Source organism: Fragaria vesca, linkage group LG6 (genome assembly GCF_000184155.1).
Source record: "Fragaria vesca subsp. vesca linkage group LG6, FraVesHawaii_1.0, whole genome shotgun sequence".
Classification (NCBI taxonomy): domain Eukaryota; kingdom Viridiplantae; phylum Streptophyta; class Magnoliopsida; order Rosales; family Rosaceae; genus Fragaria; species Fragaria vesca.
Window position 1 is genome coordinate 1,429,570 of NC_020496.1, and position 17,823 is coordinate 1,447,392.

A 17,823-nucleotide genomic window follows, 5' to 3' on the forward strand; every position below is an offset into this window, starting at 1 on the left:
TTTGTTTGTTTGGTTTTTTTGGTTGGTTAGTTGTCCCTCCTCTATGTGAGCGAGGGTTTAGGTTTTTAGGTAGTTTGGTGTTGTTGGTTGTGTTGTGGGGTGAGCCATGGTTATGGTGTCGTTTTCAGGGACTAAATTAATGTCGGTTTGTTCTTGTTGTCAATGTAATGGGGAGGTTATACCTGTGCATATATGCTGGTAAGTTTGGCATGTAGTGTTTGAAAGGGTTGTTTCTTTTTGAGGTTGACTGTAAGGATGTATCAATACTTCTGGAGTAGGTTAGGTTACTGGTGAACCCATTTCGGTTCTTAGCTACTGTAATCGCTGGTGTTTTGGGTAGGGAGGTGAGTGGGGAATTTATTTCCACCACCGATATCTCTCATAGTTGTAATATTGTTTTCCCGTTAAATGAAATTCTTGATATTTCTCTCAAAAAAAAATACTCTACAGTAGCCACTGTTTTTCATCCTTGGATCAACTGGAAAACACCTATATATACCCGGTGAAAAAACGTAAAACATGTCATGCAGCGAGGTATTTCTCATGGAAAATGAGACTCAATATTTTTACTGTGAATTTATATATTCTAAATTATATAATATATATAAGCTGTTTTCTTTCACTCATATAACTATTTGATTTAATTCTTCAATCCTAATAAGGAATAAAAAAAAATGAAGATATCTAACTCTACTCAACTCATCTCACCGCTTTCCTAGAAAGGAAGAGTCGAGAAAGGTTTATGTTTATATATCAACGAATCGCACGTAGAGATATTGATAACACACATAAGGTTAATGATATTTCATAACTAATTGATTGATGGTTGTGTAGGGCAAAACCATATTAAGGTAACAAGGAGGTTCTGGTGCCCAAGTTTTGAAGAGCAACTGTGCTCAGAGCCTCATAGTTTCCTCATAAGCTGTGATTAGATAAGAATCTTTCATAGAAGTCTCTAAGTCTCTAACTTGATCATAGTCTAATCCAAACGTGTTTGAATCGCCTTCTTCCTCATTTTCATATTCTTGAATTATTAGGAAATCTTAGTCAACCCTGAGATGCAGTTAATATATATATATATATATCCAAAGTAGGATTAATGATCCAATTATTCCAATACCAGTATTATAGTATTATGGTCTGGCACAAGCAACGCTTTACGCGTTAGCCTAAGAGATACAAAAAACCATTGGAGGGTTTGAGAAAGGGTAGCAAGCATTGGCTAATTTTCCCATAAAATATACACATACTTGGAACTCGGAAGTTGTCTTGCTGCAATTGGTGTTCATGAGGTCAATGTTGACTTTCTCAAAACTTTGATAGTATTTGACTGGGTAGCTCAGTTGGTTTTCATCTTTGAAGGCTTTGTTTGCTTTGTTTGTATTGTCTGGTTAAAAACTAAAAAGAAAGATGGTGCATGCTTTGTCGGCCATCCCAGCCTCACTATCTGACTATGTAATTCATATCATCCTTGTCATTCACTCAAAGTGGGATCATGCTAATCATTTTGCTGGGGACAAAATGAATATTTAGGCTTTCTTTGGTCTTTATTAAGATGATCATGGCTTTCTTTGGTCTTTAAGATCATCATTATTCTTTAGAAAGGTGGCAATTCAGAGGGAGGAGAAGCTCACCATATTCAATGCACCACTCTGTGCAATCAAAATCCCAATGGTTTTTCCCACTAAATTTTCTTATTCTGGGAAAGTGAAGTATATTTCTTGTTGGTTTCTAGAGAACTGGTTGGCTCTCTTTGATGGCTTCTTTTTGTTTTCCATTCTTGGTCATCAACTTGAGGTATGTGAAGTAATTGCTTCCTCATGTAGTTTGGTATGCTTCTATCTTGCTGAGGCTTTGCTTTGTCCTTGTTCATGTTTCTTTGTGCCCTTGCACCACTGTAAACTTTTACCAAAAGTTATTTGGAAATCTTCATGGGAAGTTTTCTCTTCAGCTGGTGATGTTTTGAGTGCTAGAACTAGGGTGTTTGTTTTCAATTTCGCTTGATCTTCATGGCGAAGATATCGCTGGGTTTGCTGTTTACTATTGTTGCTCTTGTTGCTGCCCTTATGGTTTATGAATCTGAGGGGCTCAATGATGAGGGTCAATACCTTCTAGAAATAAAGAGTAGAATTGTTGATGAATTTGGCCATCTTAGTAGTTGGAATTCCAGTGATTTAACACCTTGTGGATGGAGGGGAGTGGATTGCAGTGAAGGATTGTATCCGGCGGTTTTATCTCTTGACTTGAGTTCCATGAATCTTTCGGGTTCTTTATCTCCAAGCATTGGTAGAATGATTCACCTGAATTATCTTAACCTTTCTTTCAATGAAATGTCTGGGAGTATACCTGAAGACATTGGAAATTGTTCCTATTTGCAGGTTCTTAGTATGAATAACAATAAGTTTGAAGGTCAGATTCCCACAGGATTGGGTAGACTTTCTTATTTAGAAGTCTTGAATGTGTGCAACAATAGAATATCAGGGCCTTTCCCAGAAGAACTTGGAAACCTTTCTTCCCTGTCGCAATTGATTGCATACACTAATAATCTCAGTGGACCACTGCCACATTCTATTGGCAAGCTCAAAAGATTGAAGATTTTCCGGGCAGGAGAGAATTCAATATCAGGAAGCTTACCGTCCGAGATTGGTGATTGTGAAAGCTTGCAGTATCTTGGTCTAGCTCAGAATCAGTTAAGTGGAGAAATTCCGAAAGAGATTGGAATGCTCGAGAATTTGAGTGTTTTAATTCTTTGGGAAAATCTGCTTTCTGGTGTCATTCCAAAGGAGCTTGGCAACTGTACAAATTTGGAAATTCTGGCCCTCTACAAGAACAAGCTTGAAGGAGAGATACCAAGGGAGCTTGGGAGTCTTGTATATCTAGAGAAGCTGTATGTGTACAGAAATATGCTGAATGGGACAGTTCCAAGAGAGATTGGTAATCTTTCTCTCGCTAAGGAGATTGATTTTTCTGAGAATTTGTTGTTTGGAGAGATACCAGTTGAGCTCAGCAAGATATCAGGGTTGCAATTGCTTTACCTTTTCGAGAACCAACTCACAGGTGTTATTCCAGATGAGCTCACAAGCTTGACAAACCTGACAAAGCTCGACCTCTCTATAAATAATCTAACTGGTTCAATTCCAACTGGATTCCAATACATGAATGAGCTGATCATGCTACAGTTGTTTAACAATATGTTGAGTGGCATAATTCCTCAAGGACTTGGGGTGTATAGCCCCCTTTGGGTGGTTGACTTGTCTGATAACTTGCTGACAGGAAGAATTCCTCGGCATGTTTGCAGAAATTCAAATCTGATTTTGCTAAACTTGGGGTCTAACAGGCTCACTGGTAGTATCCCAGATGGGGTCACAAGCTGCAAGTCATTGGTGCAGCTTCGTCTGGTGGGAAACAACCTTACAGGGACTCTTCCAACCGAAATGTGCAAATTGGTTAACCTTTCTGCAGTTGAGTTGGATCAGAACAAGTTCAGCGGTGCCATTCCTCCAGCAATTGGCAACTGCAGAACTTTGCAAAGACTACTGCTTGCAGACAACTACTTTACATCTGAGTTGCCAAGAGAGATTGGTAACCTCTCCCAGTTGGTGATCTTCAATATCTCATCAAATTTGCTTTCTGGAAGGATACCAACTGAGATTTTCAATTGTAAAATGCTTCAACGGCTTGATCTTAGTAGTAACAACTTTTCAGATGTCTTGCCAAGTGAGATAGGAGCACTTTCTCAGTTGGAGCTTCTCAGGCTTTCCGATAACCATTTTGCGGGGGATATCCCAGTTGCACTGGGAAATCTCTTGCGTTTGACTGAGCTACAAATGGGTGGCAACTCGTTCTCAGGGGGTATACCAGCTGAGTTGGGTTCCCTTTCAAGTCTCCAGATCGGATTAAATCTGAGTTATAACAATCTTTCTGGGGAGATACCTTCTCCACTTGGAAATCTTATTTTACTGGAACTGCTTCTACTCAATAACAACCATTTGACTGGTGAAATTCCAGGTTCTTTTGAGAACCTGTCTAGTTTACTTGGCTGCAACTTCTCATACAATGAGTTGATAGGGTCTATTCCTTCTCTACCACTCTTTCAGAATATGGCTGTCAGCAGCTTTATTGGCAACAAAGGACTTTGCGGTGGACCTCTTAGTGCTTGTGAAACGACATCTTCACCCTCTTTTCTTCCAGATGTGCCAAACAGAAGAACCCGCTTGGGGAAGATTATTGCTATTGCTGCAGCAGCCATTGGTGGTGTTTCTCTTATCTTAATCATAATCATTATATCCTTAATGAGACGTCCGGTAGACAATGTAGTAACTTCTGTGCAAGAAAAGTCGCTCTCTTCTCCAGTTTTGGACGTGTATTTTTCGCCAAAGGCAGGATTCACTTTCCAAGACTTGGTTATGGCAACTGACAACTTCGACGAGAACTTTGCAATTGGAAGAGGAGCTTCTGGAACTGTGTATAAAGCCGTCTTGTTTCATGGTGGTCATACAGTTGCTGTCAAGAAGGTAATATCCAACAGGGAAGGGAACAATGTGGATAGTAGCTTTCATGCAGAGATTCTAACTTTGGGAAATATCAGACATAGAAATATTGTGAAGCTGTATGGTTTCTGCTACCACCAGGGTTCCAATCTTCTGCTTTATGAGTACATGGCAAGGGGAAGCTTAGGAGAGTTGCTTCATGGAAAATCATGTAATCTTGACTGGCCAACAAGGTTCAACATTGCTCTAGGGGCTGCCCAGGGTCTCTCTTATCTGCATCATGATTGCAAACCTCGGATCTTTCACCGTGATATTAAGTCCAACAACATTCTCCTTGATGAAAAGTTTGAAGCTCGTGTTGGAGATTTTGGGTTGGCAAAGGTGATTGACATGCCATATTCAAAGTCCATGTCTGCAGTTGCTGGTTCTTATGGATACATTGCCCCCGGTAAGCAATAAACTCTGCCAAATTACAATCAGCATATTAATTGTTTATGTATCAGCTCAGTTTTTGAATTCTGGTTAGTTTTACTATGTAGCTAATGATATATGATTTGATTTTCAGAGTATGCATACACCATGAAGGTCACAGAAAAATGTGACATCTACAGCTATGGAGTGGTCCTCCTGGAGTTGCTGACTGGCAAAACACCAGTTCAATCGATAGATGAAGGAGGTGACCTGGTAACTTGGGTAAGAAACTTCATTCTCAACAATTCCCTGTCATCAGGAGTCCTCGATGCTCGATTAAGTTTGCATGAACATGAAGATGAAGCTGAAGCTGCTGCTACGGTCTCTCACATGATTACAGTATTGAAAATTGCTATGTTGTGCACAAGCATGTCTCCTTTTGATCGCCCGACCATGAGGGAAGTTGTTTCCATGCTTATTGGGTCGAAGGAGAGAGAAACAGTACAGTTTGCTAATGGTTCCCCAAGTGAGAATGATACAAATTCGGCTGAACCTTGATATTCTGATCTAAGAAGTGTAGTCATTTTGATCAGTAGATATATTCATAATTCATCCTTGTATAATTTGAAAAAGTATAGAAAACTTCATCAGTAACGGCCTTGTACATACCTTATGTTCGTATGGATTCCAATATTCCCTATTGTTCTTTTGAGCTGATTACATGCCAGTTTTAACAATCTCTTCACTTACTAGGAAACAGATACAGAATGATCTTGGAAAGATATGATCAGTTAGTCCATGTTGGTGCGGAAAAATTCGGGTAGAAAATTTCCTCACTAACCACTTTTGACTGGAGCAAAAATGAAAACTTTTTCGATAATGGATGTAAAAATGGGTCGGAAATTTAATGGTGACGGTCTATCTCCCGATCTAGAATCTCGAAAGGGGTATATTATGGGTTTATGTGACTGATTTTGCTAGGACTCCTCTCTCTTTCAGGATCCTATTCATGTTGTATTTATAGTTATGACTCCTAGATCACTTTATGTTGCGCACTTTACTCGTTAATTAAGCGGAGTGGATCCACGACTCCATATTATGGACATCATGGGAAACTCTGTTCCCTAATTTTTCTTGTTGACCAGCTCTATTTCACTTCGTCCTCGACTCGTTCCCTCCGTGTCTCCATCTCACGCGACTTGATTTGACCGACACCCTATCCGGCCCAAACCTGACTTGACCACTACGTGATCCACCACTACATGATTTACCTTCGATGTGGCCAACTTCCACTAAGCCATGTCCATTCAACACTACTCTATAACCTCCTTCGCTGCCACGTTTTGCCTTAGGGCTTTTCTTTAAGTCTTATTTGGTCTCTCCCATCTTGACTTAGTCGGCTCGTACAGCTCGTACCGCGAGCCAATTCACCCGTAACCTGATTCAACTATTACCTATTTCGTTCTGCTCATGGCCCATGGAAGTTTCCCATTTACTTACAACCTAATTTGGCCGTCACACAATTCATTCATGGCCCAATCCATTTGTGGTCGGGTTGAGACCCAAACCTTTTTTAGGCCATACCAGATTTGATCACGACCTAATTTGACCAAAACGTGATTCGACCACGTCGTGACTTATCCACAACGTGATTTATTTCCTCATGGTCACTTTTTAATCAGCCTCCCTCTTCATCACGTTTTCCTTTGATGCTTTCTGGTACTCTTGACTGTGATTTGAATATTAGTCTTATTTGACCTCTTCTGTCTTAGCTTGGTCACAATGTACCTCAACCCAATTCTTCCATAACCTAATTCAACCGCTACCCACCTCATTATGCTCACAGCCCACGATCGTGACCAATTTATTCGTGTACAATTTGTCTTACTAACTTATATTCAAAACCCCATACCGAAAATATTTAGCCCCACACTACACGATAACTCAATTTGTTGTGGTCTGAGTTGGGCCAGGACTACATTCTGACCACGACATGATTCACCGTGAAACAAATACACCTTCAACATAGCTAATTTGTCATGAAGAAATACCTAAAAATCCGTGTTGAAAATATTTGCACCCAGAGTCCACCGTAACCCTCACTTGCAAGCAAAGTGAAGATGTTTATTCTTGAGTAACCAAATCAATCCATAAAGAGGAAAATCAATCACTAGAGATAAAGTGTCAAATGAGAAATAACCAAAAAAGAAAAAAAGGTTTATCGCCCGCCACCTCTGCCTAAACTTCCATACTCATAGAGCGTGTGGATACATGACGGTCTCGAAATATGAACTATTTTTGAATGGTTAAGATTGTACCATGTACTTACAAGTAGTGCAGACAATAATTTTTGTTTGTTCATAGTAATTTTCTTATTCATCGTGTATACGAACACATTCATTTTTTTCTTTTTAGTGATTTTCCCTAATTAAGTAAGAAATCAAAAAATATTGATTGAAATGTTAATTGTGGTTAAGATTGCGTGTCCAGATAAGTCTTGTAACCGAGAATCTGATAATTTACACCTCAAACCCTAATTTAAGCAAGGAGTAATATATTGGGTTTTGAGGAAATTTCGACCCTCCAAAAACATGATATTTCGAGAAAAATATCGAGGAAATATCGATATTGATAAGCTTTCGGGAAAAGTGATGGAAATTTAGTGAAAAACAATGGAATGTTGTATGAAGCTTTAAGTGATGTTGACTTGATCCTTTATATTTATTGAGTAATTTAAGTTGATTTCAAGATACAAGTACTTAAATAATGAATATGATTAGTTAGAATCAATTTTAAAAAAATAATTAGAAATAGAAAGAAAGTATTTTTAAGTCATTAATATGAGTTGAAGACTAAAAATAATGTGGAGCAATAATGTAACTAACTCTCTGTAAGATATGTGGTCTTATGTGAACAGATTCGATCTCAGCAGAGATGGGTGAGGTGTTTGAGTTTCTCTTGGTTGTCGAAGGATCGAATCTCCATGTTGACAATGGTCATATATCGCTCATTTGAAAAATGAAAATATCACCAAAATTTCAAATATATTTTTGATTTTTCACTCTTTGAATTTAAACCTTATCGAATGGCTAAGATTACACTGTGTTACTGTGTACCTACCTGCATTGCGGATAAGAAATTTCACTAGTTCGTAGTAACTTCCTTGTTTACGGTGTATATGAATACAAATATGATTCCTCCAAATATATCTATTTTTTTCAATAAAGTTTCCTAATTAGGTAAAAAATCCAAAAAAATTAATAAAAAGCGTTAATTTTGTACGCGGCTAGCTTCAGTTACGTGTCCAAATAAGTCTTGCAGCATTTACACCCCAGACCCCACCCTCTTTTACCCTTTTCCTATTTAAACCCCCTTCTCTCTCTCTTCCTCTCTTCTCTCTCCGTCGCGCTGTCCCTTGTTCGCACCAAAACCAACGGAGCTTCTCTTTTATAGAGAGAGAAACCAAAACCAGAGCTCGTTTCCCAATTCCACAACTGATCAGAAAATTCTAGACCCAACCAGAAACAAGGGAGCAGCAGCCAGCTCGGTTAGTCGTCGTCGGCCGTCCGATCGCTGTTTGATGATCGGAGTAGTGAGAGGAGGAGGAGGAGGAAGATCGCGAAGATGATGACGGTTCACGGCGAGGCCAGGCCGGCTAGGGCTCAGTTCGGTGTCGAATCGTTTAAGCCTGAGCCGTCCTCGCTCAGCTTGGTGTCGTTCAAGCCTCCTGAGAATCATGAAGGTAATTAATTCGCGATCTTGATTTTTGGTTCCGATCATGTGAATTTTGATTTCCGAGTAGTGGATTGAGCTAGGTGTGTGAATATGTTTGTTGATTTTTAGCTTCAATTTGAATTGGAATGGTGGATTGTTTGATTATGTAGTGGATGAGGATGCGCATTTGGCACTTGCTCACCAAATGTACAAGGCCGGCAACTATAAGGAGGCGCTGGAGCATAGCAGTATTGTGTATGAGAGGAATCCGATTCGAACCGATAATCTCCTTCTTTTGGGAGCAATATATTATCAGGTTCGATTTTTATTCCTTGTTCTCTAACTTCGTGTGGTTTGATAACTTATGAAATTAGTTAATAATATGTACATGTTTTCTGTTTTGCCTCAGTTGCATGAATTTGATATGTGTATTGCCAAAAATGAAGAAGCGCTTCGAATTGAGCCACATTTTGCGGAGTGTTATGGTAACATGGCCAATGCTTGGAAGGTGATGTTACGGAATACAAAATTGCGTGGATATAGTATTCCCGATATATATATGTTGTGCTTTGGAACTTTTCTGATGTTAGAGGTGGTGTGCTCATGATACAGGAAAAAGGCAATAGTGACCTTGCAATCCGCTACTATTTGATTGCTATTGAGGTTTGTACCCGCTTCCTGTAGTCCCTACTTTCCATCTTTTCTTTTAAGTGGACTAAACTAGTATAATTTTTTTCTTCATTGTCTGTAAGCTATAGATTCACATTGCTCCACTTAGTTCTCTATTGCATTCATTTAATCTGTTTCAGCTCTTGAATGCAATTCAATGTTCTTGCATTCTAATAGTTTTGGGTGATTTTGACTTTTGTCTCTCATCTTAATGCAGCTTCGACCCAATTTCTGTGATGCATGGTCAAACTTAGCTAGTGCGTACATGCGGAAAGGCAGGCTTGAAGAGGCAGCCCAGTGCTGTCGTCAGGCACTTCAACTGAATCCCCATTTGGTAAGGTTCAATCTAGATTGATTGATTTAACTTTCTATATGTTGTTTGTCTTGTTATTTACTGTGATTGGAGGCTACAGATTATTCTGGTGTCAATGATATGTGCAAGTTGACTTACATATCACCAATTGGCATATAGGTTGACGCCCATAGCAACCTTGGTAATTTAATGAAAGCACGAGGCTTGGTACAAGAAGTAAGTCTTAACAATAAAACTCTGTGCGTTGGATTTCTTTTCTTGCTCTCTTCGTATATAATGGCAGCTAAGATCTGGATTACGATATATAGGATTTGGTACTGTTATGCTAGGACATGCTTTCCAAGTGCCATGTTATTTGGCAAGAATTATGATACTGATGTATCATCCCTGTTCTGATGACAGTGGAAAAAATTCATTACAGAATTTAGTACATAGTCTGCGCTAGAGCTGAAATGATTTTCCTCCTGGCCCAAACTCTCAGCCCTGCTAAATGAATATTGATTTCCTCAGTAGTCTACTGGAAGGACTGATTCCATTTTATAATTTAATTTATTAATGCTTCTCCAGTAAGGTACTGATGGAAATAATCATGTGTTGAACTGTGTTTGAATTCACAGTTTGACACAGTTCAAACAGATATCGAGTTGTTATCCTGAAGCCAGGGCTCAGATGATGGTCTTGTTCTAACCACCATCTCCAAGACTGCAAATAGTCAGAATCTAACCTTTTGTGCAGGCATACAGTTGCTACCTTGAGGCTCTCCGTATACAACCAAACTTTGCTATTGCTTGGTCAAATCTTGCTGGCCTTTTCATGGAGTCTGGTGATCTTAATAGAGCTCTGCAGTATTATAAGGTATCCACTTTCTTTTCTACTTCTAATCGTTTTAACTTATCGTCTTGATGGTATACCAAGTTGAGTTCCCATGTTTCATATCTGGTGGGTATTTTGGTTGGTTAATGGTTTTTGTTAGTGCTCATTTTCTCATCATATGCAACTGTTATGGAACTTTGTGCTGCTTCAGCTGATGTTTTGTGATTTATCTGTGCTATCTCAGGAGGCTGTGAAACTCAAACCTGCTTTTCCGGATGCGTATCTCAACCTTGGGAATGTTTATAAGGTAAGCTGTCATGCATAATGCCAGTAAGGTTGGATAGCTGCAAGTGGCTGGACTTGTATTGGAGAAAAACGAGATCTTTCTTTTGCCTTTTCCAGGCTTTGGGATTGCCCCAAGAGGCAATTGTGTGTTATCAGCGTGCACTGCAGACAAGACCTAATTATGCCATGGCTTACGGTGAGCATCAGTGTACCATATCCTTTTTGGCTGTAAAACATCTATTATACAATTTTAGCAAATAATAGTTTTGGTTTTGAGTTTATAATATTTTAGTCTATTTTACCATAAGTTGAATTGTCTTGAGCAGGTAATCTGGCCAGTACGTATTATGAGCAAGGTCAACTGGAATTGGCAGTCTTACATTACAAGCAAGCCATTGTTTGTGATCCAAGATTTTTGGAGGCTTACAATAATTTGGTTGGTTCTTGTGATATCAGAATTTTTTTGAGTATTTTGAAATGCAATTTGAATTTCATCTGACTTGATTGTTATCTTCTTAACAACATAAAGGGTAATGCTTTGAAAGACGTTGGCAGAGTGGACGAAGCAATTCAATGCTACAATGTAAGTTCATCTTACAATGCCAGGTTTTGTTGGTAAGTTACTCAAGGTTGCTCGTATATATCTTTTGTTTTACTTCAACATTTTACGTGTCTGCATGCAGCAATGCCTCACTTTACAACCTAATCATCCACAAGCACTTACCAACCTTGGGAATATTTATATGGAATGGTGTGTGATTCTCAAGTAAATATGCATCTTTATTAATATTGAGACAACTAGTGCTGCATGTTGAATGACATTTAACAATTAATCATGCCTTTTACAGGAACATGGTACCTGCTGCTGCTTCTTACTATAAGGCCACGTTGACTGTGACAACTGGGTTGTCTGCTCCTTTCAATAATCTTGCTATTATCTATAAACAACAGGTATTGGTTGCTTCACTTCATAAATGCATGACCTTCCATTCTTGTGCAAATGCAAAAAACTTCACCTCAACATTTTTTCTGCTTTGTAACATTTCATTGAAGCTCTTATTGGTTGATTTAATGCATAAAGGCATGGCCTTCCATTCTTATACTAATGCATTAAATCTTCAGTTCAACACATTCTCAAAGCGCATAAAACATTTGGAAACATGGTGGATCTATTTTGCATTTAGACACACTACAGCGAGTTGCTGTAGTGGATATTTTTTTTTTGGGGGGTGTCGAGGATGGTTACAGGTGGGAGACCCTCTTACAAGGAAAGCTTAACTTGCAAAGTCAAGAATACAAACAAATTGCATTTATCTGGAATCTCTGAAGTCTATTCCCTCCCCACACTTACTTCATACATTGTCCTCCATTGTATGGCAATAAAACACAAAATGCATAAGATAAGTTTAGAAAGAAGGAAACTCAAAACAGTGTAAGTAAGAAATTAGGTGAGTAAGATGAAAGATCAAAGAAAAGCTCCCCCTTGTAGACCTCCCAATGCTTCACCTATTTAAGCTGTTTAGCATGTTGCCAAAAATCTTGTTATATGTTAACATGCAACTCTCTCCTTCCTTAATATGCCCACGATGGGAATTTAACTTATAAATGGGACATTGTAGATGGGAGGTATTCTAGTTGGTATCTCCTGCTCAGATATAGTTATCATTGTATTTCCGGAAAGAACATTGTTTGGATGTGGGCTAAGAATTCATTCATGCTCTAAACAGTATTTATTTAATCAATTAGGATAATTCATGAAAAAATATTGCTTTGTTGCAGTTTTAATCTGTGTTATGTTTGGTTTCATCATAGGGAAATTACGCAGATGCGATTTCATGCTACAATGAGGTTCTGCGCATTGATCCCTTGGCAGCTGATGGGCTTGTCAACAGGGGTAACACTTACAAGGAGATTGGTAGAGTTAGTGAGGCAATTCAGGATTACATACATGCAATATCTGTACGGCCAACAATGGCTGAAGCTCATGCAAACTTGGCTTCAGCTTACAAGGATAGGTATGCTTTTATGTTCTATCTGTTGATCATTTAAGCTACAATCCATGGATCCTACTAATTAGCTCTGTGATTCTGCGAATCTGTTTTCCCTAACCCTAACTGGACTACCTTGAGGAAGGTCATCTTAAGAAAGGATTTTGTTACAAATTCTTTTTCCGAATGACTATATTCCTTGCCTCCGGAAGAGGCAGATATTTATTTGTCAGGGCCCAACAAACTGCAACCGACACATTTTATTTTTTACTGAGTGGTAGAATCACAGCCTTTGAGTGGAATTATAATTTTTCAAGTACAAATCTGTTGCAGTGGACATGTGGAGGCTGCTATCAAGAGCTATAAACAGGCATTACATCTTCGACCGGACTTTCCAGAGGCAACCTGTAACCTTTTACATACGTTACAGGTATTTTCTGAATCCTGCAGTGGAGTTTCCTGGACTAGCTGATGTTTATACTCTTATAGCTGGTTTATATTAATTTTGTGTTCTTTACTCTTCTTTTTCTGTTCTTTTGAACATTAAAAGTGATCACTCTTGAAGTGCCAGATGACAAATAGGAGTTGGTGTGTGGTAGTCCCCTATTCTAAGCAATGACAACTGACCATAAGGTTCAGCAGATGAAAAAGTTATTGGTGTACATGTTTGCTTGTGTTCAATCAGTTAGGCATGTCTGTGGTCAATGTGCAAGGTTTATGTACTTAGTGCATTAATTACCAAGTACGATGTCTTGCTATTAAGAAATGTTCCGATTAAATGCGGAGGTAGAATTTGATTGAATTAGTTACTTATATGTACTCGGTGCATTAACCTGTTGAAATATGCTCCAGCACTTTTTGAAGCTCTTGAATGATGCTATATGACCAAGAAGTGTCTTTTGGTTTGTTTATTTGTAGGACACAAATCAAATTGATCAACATGTCCTTTGTATAAAGACTGCACGTGCTGTATGGATGAATTAGACATAAAGCCTTATACTGGTTTTCTGTTTCCCTATAGACTAATTTGATCCAATCATTTGTTCCCAGTGTGTGTGCAGTTGGGAGGACCGTGACAAAATGTTTGCGGAAGTTGAAGGGATTATCAGGAGGCAGATCAATGTCAGTTGTCTTGTGATAAAAGTTTATCTTTCTATACCCTTCTATCTATAACTAGTTATGACCTACTTTCCTCTTATTTCAGATGTCTCTCTTGCCTAGTGTGCAACCTTTCCATGCAATAGCATATCCTATTGATTCATTGCTTGCGCTTGATATTAGGTATGGTCTCGCAATGTTATTATTGTTGCTAATAGGTAAGCAGCGTGTAGGAACTACTTCTCATTTAAACTTTATTTTTCTTTTGTGAAGTCGTAAGTATGCTGCACAGTGCTCCATAATTGCATCCCGGTTTGGATTGCCTGCCTTCAACCATCCTGCTCCCATCCCTATAAAGCGTAATGGTGGATTCGAGAGGCTCAGAGTTGGGTATGTTTTAATTCTATCAATATCTTTGTCACTGCATATGATTTCATTAGGTCTCTACTACTATTCTACCGGTATGGTTTATCTTTCTCGTTCTGCAGATATGTAAGCAGTGACTTTGGTAACCACCCATTGTCACATCTTATGGGATCTGTTTTTGGGATGCACAACAAGGAGAATGTTGAGGTTTGTGATTTTCGACTCTCTTTTTTTCACTTGAAAAGAAAACAGCTCTTTCTATTTGTTTTACTACCTTGATAAACTGAGAATTCTTGTATAGGTTTTCTGTTATGCCTTGAGTCCGAATGATGGAACGGAATGGAGACAGCGTACCCAGTCTGAAGCCGAGCACTTTGTTGATGTCTCAGCCATGACATCTGATGTGATTGCCAAAATGATTAATGAGGACAACATCCAGATTTTAATCAATCTTAATGGTTATACAAAGGTTTACTTCATTTGATCTTTGTTGCTTGCTATTATTTTTTTCTTGATGCAGTTCATTGTTGTGGAATATGTGGACACTGTAAATGTAGCTATGATTAATACACAAGCTACATCAACTGTAACTTGTTTGATTAACTTTAATGGCACTTGAATTATGCAGGGGGCAAGAAATGAAATATTTGCTATGCAGCCTGCACCTATTCAGGTTTCATATATGGGGTTCCCTGGAACCACTGGGGCCAATTATATTGATTACTTGGTCACCGATGAGGTATGGATTAAGCCACTTTTGTCATAGATTGCCTGATTTTCTGTTCATTGTAATTGCCTCTAAGATGCTGTCATTGTTTTCAGTTTGTCTCACCTTTACGCTACTCACATATTTACTCTGAGAAGCTTGTTCATCTTCCACATTGCTACTTTGTGAATGACTATAAGCAGGTTGGTACTTTTCTCAGATGTATATTTAATCTTTTTGTTGTGTAGATTGACCATAGCTGTATGACACCTGAATTATCTGTGTTTTTTTTTTGTGTGGTTTTCAGAAAAATCAGGATGTATTGGATCCAAATTGTCGGCACAGAAGATTAGATTATGGTCTCCCAGAGGATAAATTTATATTTGCGACCTTCAATCAGTTGTACAAAATGGACCCTGAAATCTTTAATACTTGGTAAGAACATGATGGCCCTTAATTCATTTCCTGAACTGCGGTCGTTACAAGAAAATAAATCATGGCATACTTTTCGCATCTCACTAGTGTTACTCTTTATCTTTCTAGGTGCAATATTCTTAAACGTGTACCCAACAGTGCACTCTGGCTCCTCAGATTCCCAGCAGCAGGCGAAATGAGACTCCGTGCATGTACGATTTTCTATATTTCAGCTTTAAATCGAACTGTGATTATACACTTGCAAGAAATTAACAATGCAATCCTTTTGCTTGTGTGGCTCGGATAAAAACCATTTATAGAAATAACTGTTACTTTTGTTCATTATTGGACATTATTCAGATGCTGCTGCTCAAGGAGTGCAGGCAGACCAAATTATTTTTACAGATGTTGCTATGAAAGGTGAACATATCAGGCGCAGTGCTTTGGCAGATTTGTTCCTTGACACGTAATCTTCTTTCCCGATTTATTTGTTCTCTGAAGTGTTTCTGCTTTATGGTTCCTACACAGTAGCCTGGAATATTGATTGATGTTTGCTTTCATTGTAGGCCTTTATGCAATGCACATACTACCGGAACAGATGTTCTATGGGCAGGTCTACCAATGGTGACCCTTCCCCTTGAGAAGATGGCCACCAGGGTTGCTGGATCTTTGTGTCTCGCCACTGGACTGGGGGATGAGATGATAGTTAACAGGTGGGTCTCATTAGCATTTATCTAAAACAATTGGGTTCAACATGATTCTTAGGCCCTAATCATATCTTGTTTAAGTTGGAACATACTGCTTCGTTTGCGTAATGTTTCAGTAGAGTTTTCCTAATTCTCCAATTACAGATGTTTGGAGTCTTGTTGTTGTACAAGTACCTTGTTGGTCTGTGATGTTTACTTCCAAGTGCTTGTCAGAAAGGTTGGGTTGAATGTGAATTCTAGTATTAAAATTTTCCCATGTTGCTCATGTAGTATGAAAGAGTATGAAGAGAAGGCTGTATCTCTGGCATTGAATCCCCCAAAGCTCCAGGCACTTACTAACAAGCTCAAGGCAGTCCGAATGACTTGCCCTCTGTTTGACACAGCACGCTGGGTAAGTCTGATTCTAGCTTCCAGTCATGTAAAAACTTATCTGCTTTAATTCTGTCTTCATAGTAAGATAGCAGAATCTTTGCTAGTAGAAAGCAAGTATTCCTGACCTAATACGAAGACAGTGCTGAGTAAGTTTTTGAAACTACTTGCTGCAGGTGAGGAATCTGGAAAGGTCTTATTTCAAAATGTGGAATCTGCATTGCTCGGGCCAGCGTCCCCAGCATTTTAAAGTTGCTGAGAATGATTCGGATTTCCCCTATGATAGGTAGAGAGAGAAATTAGACGGGATTGTAGATAGAAATAGGAGAGACATATTAGGAAGGTCACTTCTATGCTCCAAGAGATTCTTAAGCTTTGAAGTGATGCTCTTTTCATCTTTCTAGTTAAAAGAAGCATCTCGCCCGCCTCTTTAATATCTCGTGATTCTCGTACGTGCCTTTAACAATGGAGATAAAATTATTGTCCATTATATTTGCCAGAAGATGGAAGTTTTATCTGTTGATGCTACGGTTCCGTATTTGATCTTTGGCGTTAAACACCAACTGCCCGTGTAACATTATTGTAGTGTTAATGCAATGGTTCAGCTGCTTTTCTGTAGTAATGTGTGTCATGATTGCATAGTACGAAGGAAACTCATCATTTAATTTCTCCATACTGAAAAGGGAACAATTTGAATAACCCTAGACGGCCGGACGACATCGATCTCTCCCTTGGGGCTCCACTGTTGTCCTCGATGTAGAAGAATACGCCGTCCTATATATCCTAGACATGCATGGCTTCCGCTGATTGACGACAATTGATTCCTCCACAGATGTGGCTTTCCTTTCCAGAAAAACAACCCATGTGGATTTTCCCATGTGGATTTTTAGCTCAAGTTTGGTTCGAAGACGGAGTCCTAGCCTTGCTGGGATTATGTTTCGTGCTGAAGTTTAGTTATGCTTATGCATATATATCTTTTGTTGTTCTTTCTCTATAAATACCTCTGCACAGAAAGTCGGGGTAAATTCGGACACATACGTACTTTCTTCATCACACGTATACATTTCTCTTCATGAAGATCTGCAGAAGAAAAAAACGTTTTAAGGGTTTTCGGTAGCTACAATTCTATGAACGAAGATGTCCTAGTAGAGATTCTGTCAAAGTTACCAGTAAAGTCTCTAATTAGGTTTCGTTGCGTATCACAAGAATGGAACGCTCTTACAAAAAACGCACACTTCATTGCCAGACACCTTAGTTGCTCTGATCCGAAACGATGGAAATAAGACTAGATTATATGGAATGTCACTGCTTGAGGATGATGGGGAAAAAGCTAAATTTACGAGTTTAGATTTACCTTTCTTCAACCATAAAAGCTGGTCCACTGCAAATTATCTGGGATCAAGTAATCGCTTAGTCTGCCTTCTGCTAGAATATGAGAATTGCATTACAAATGAAAGGGAAGATTCAATAGTAGTATGCA

General features: G+C 38.8%; 1 protein-coding gene and 1 pseudogene across 2 annotated transcripts in view; both read left to right on the plus strand.

Moving 5' to 3' along the window:
* LOC101300082 overlaps positions 1-5,600 on the plus strand; it is a 29,375-nt pseudogene extending 23,775 nt beyond the window's left edge. Inside the window, exons 15-18 of the transcript XR_185089.1 lie at positions 1,736-1,797; positions 2,019-2,857; positions 2,900-4,938; positions 5,056-5,600. The product of XR_185089.1 is annotated as an uncharacterized LOC101300082 (transcript). The remainder of the gene's footprint in view (positions 1-1,735; positions 1,798-2,018; positions 2,858-2,899; positions 4,939-5,055) is intronic.
* A 2,878-nt stretch (positions 5,601-8,478) lies between these two features.
* LOC101300068 (probable UDP-N-acetylglucosamine--peptide N-acetylglucosaminyltransferase SEC-like) lies at positions 8,479-16,960 on the plus strand. The gene is made up of 28 exons (XM_004302069.1): positions 8,479-8,643; positions 8,786-8,931; positions 9,025-9,123; positions 9,228-9,278; positions 9,502-9,618; positions 9,757-9,813; positions 10,333-10,452; positions 10,655-10,717; positions 10,813-10,891; positions 11,022-11,131; positions 11,225-11,278; positions 11,379-11,446; positions 11,544-11,646; positions 12,508-12,710; positions 13,017-13,113; positions 13,734-13,805; positions 13,888-13,964; positions 14,055-14,171; positions 14,270-14,354; positions 14,449-14,616; positions 14,776-14,886; positions 14,970-15,056; positions 15,161-15,288; positions 15,397-15,479; positions 15,628-15,733; positions 15,834-15,980; positions 16,245-16,365; positions 16,520-16,960. Exons 1-28 carry the CDS (start codon positions 8,526-8,528, stop codon positions 16,631-16,633), a joined length of 2,901 nt encoding a protein of 966 aa, XP_004302117.1. The 5' UTR covers positions 8,479-8,525; the 3' UTR covers positions 16,634-16,960.
* The last annotated feature ends 863 nt before the right edge of the window (positions 16,961-17,823 follow it).